Source organism: Echinops telfairi, unplaced genomic scaffold (assembly GCF_000313985.2).
Source record: "Echinops telfairi isolate 266 unplaced genomic scaffold, ASM31398v2 ScPeMD7_7409;HRSCAF=8447, whole genome shotgun sequence".
In the NCBI taxonomy this organism is placed as follows: Eukaryota; Metazoa; Chordata; class Mammalia; order Afrosoricida; family Tenrecidae; genus Echinops; species Echinops telfairi.
In genome coordinates this window covers 13,009,154-13,010,762 of record NW_022111309.1, presented here as the reverse complement: position 1 = coordinate 13,010,762, position 1,609 = coordinate 13,009,154, and the positions used below count along the sequence as shown (strand labels likewise).

Genomic DNA, 1,609 nt, shown 5'->3' with positions numbered 1-1,609 from the left:
AGAAGCAGCAAAGCCCACATGGAAGAAGCACACCAGCCTGTGTAATCATGAGGTGTCGATGGGATCAGGTATCAGGCATCTAAGACCCAGAATAAAATCATACAAACGTGAATGGGATGGGTGGGGTCATGGAATGGAGAACCAAAGCCCATCTGTAGATAATTGGACATTCCTTACAGAAGGGTCACTAGGAAGAGGCGATCCAGTCAGGGTGCAGTATAACACTGATGAAACATATAACTTTCCGCTAGTTTTTTAATGCTTCCTCCCTTCCACTATCATGACCTCAGTTCTATGTTACAGATCAGACTAGACCAGAATGCATACACTGCTACAGATAAAAGCCCGAAACACGCGGAACGCAGGATAGATACACATCTCAGGACCAGCAATGAGAATTGAGATGGCAGGAGGATAAGGGGAAGGTGTGGGAAGAAAGAAGGAATCGATCACAAGGATCAACATATAACCCCCTCCCAGGGGGGACAAATAACAGAAAAGTGGGTGAAGGGTAACAGAGGATGATACAAAATATGAAAATAATAATCTATAATTTATCAAGGGTTCATGAGGGAGGGATGGTGGGGGAGGGAAGGAGGGGAAAATGAGGATCTGATATCAAGGGCTCTAGTAGAAAGAAAACGATTTGAAAATGATGAAGGCAATATATGTACAAATATGCTTGACACAATGGATGAATGTATGGATTGTGATAAGAGATGTAAGAGCCCCAATAAAAGTATTTAATAAAAAACAGAAAAGTAAAAAACAAGGGAGGTGTTGTAGGCCATCCGAACAGATGTGTTTGAAAGATGTTTCCAAGAATTAAATTGCCGATTTGACAAATGTATTAAGTGTTATGGATAGTACTTTGAAAGTAATAAGGTTGTTAAAAAGATTAAATACATAACTTTAAAAAAAAAAGGACTATCTCTAGGAAAAGGTTCAGTAGTTCTACCTGGTTGAGGAAGAAATGAAATATGGATGAAACCGCCTATGCACTCTGCCCCTGCATCCCTTCTAAACAGACCCCAAAATGACGCCCAGGCATCCCACTTAGGTCTGAACACCACCCCAGGGAGCACCAATGAAGTCACTTACCGCTGGAGGCAAACACACGCAGAGCCCAGAGACAGTGGAGCAGGTTCTGGCTGTGGGATAGATTTTTCCTGGCCATCATCAAGGTCACATCGAGTGCTTCCAATTCCAGTGCTTTCTTTCCAAAGTGTTTATCTAAGAATACAAATCAACTAGTCTCGGTTTCGTTTCACATTGATTCTAAAGATTGTGCGGAGGTTGGGGGGTGGGGGGGATAGAGAAATAGGACTAGGGAGAGGGAGGAGGATTGTCCTCTAGAGTCGTTATGCACGGTGACCAATGTGATGGCAATCATTTTGGGTTTGATTTATATGTCAGGTCCCCATGAGTCAGTGATGTCTAAGTAACAGCTCACAACAATAGCAGTCTCCATGTGGTGCAAATAGTCGATGGGTTCTAACCAAAAGGCTAAAGGTTCAAGTCTACCCAGAAGCATCTTGGAAGAAAGGGCTGGAGATCTGCTTTTTTTTTTTTTTTTTAATCAATTTATTGGGGCTCATACAATTCATCA

The 1,609-nt window shown here is 42.3% G+C and overlaps 1 protein-coding gene across 1 annotated transcript in view; it reads right to left on the bottom strand.

Moving 5' to 3' along the window:
* The window catches only part of AGBL1 (AGBL carboxypeptidase 1), a 1,177,048-nt gene that overhangs the window by 1,089,543 nt on the left and 85,896 nt on the right, over nucleotides 1-1,609 (bottom strand). The window contains 1 exon segment of the mRNA XM_004709893.4: nucleotides 1,102-1,233. Within this exon segment, the coding sequence (XP_004709950.4) occupies nucleotides 1,102-1,233 (132 nt within the window).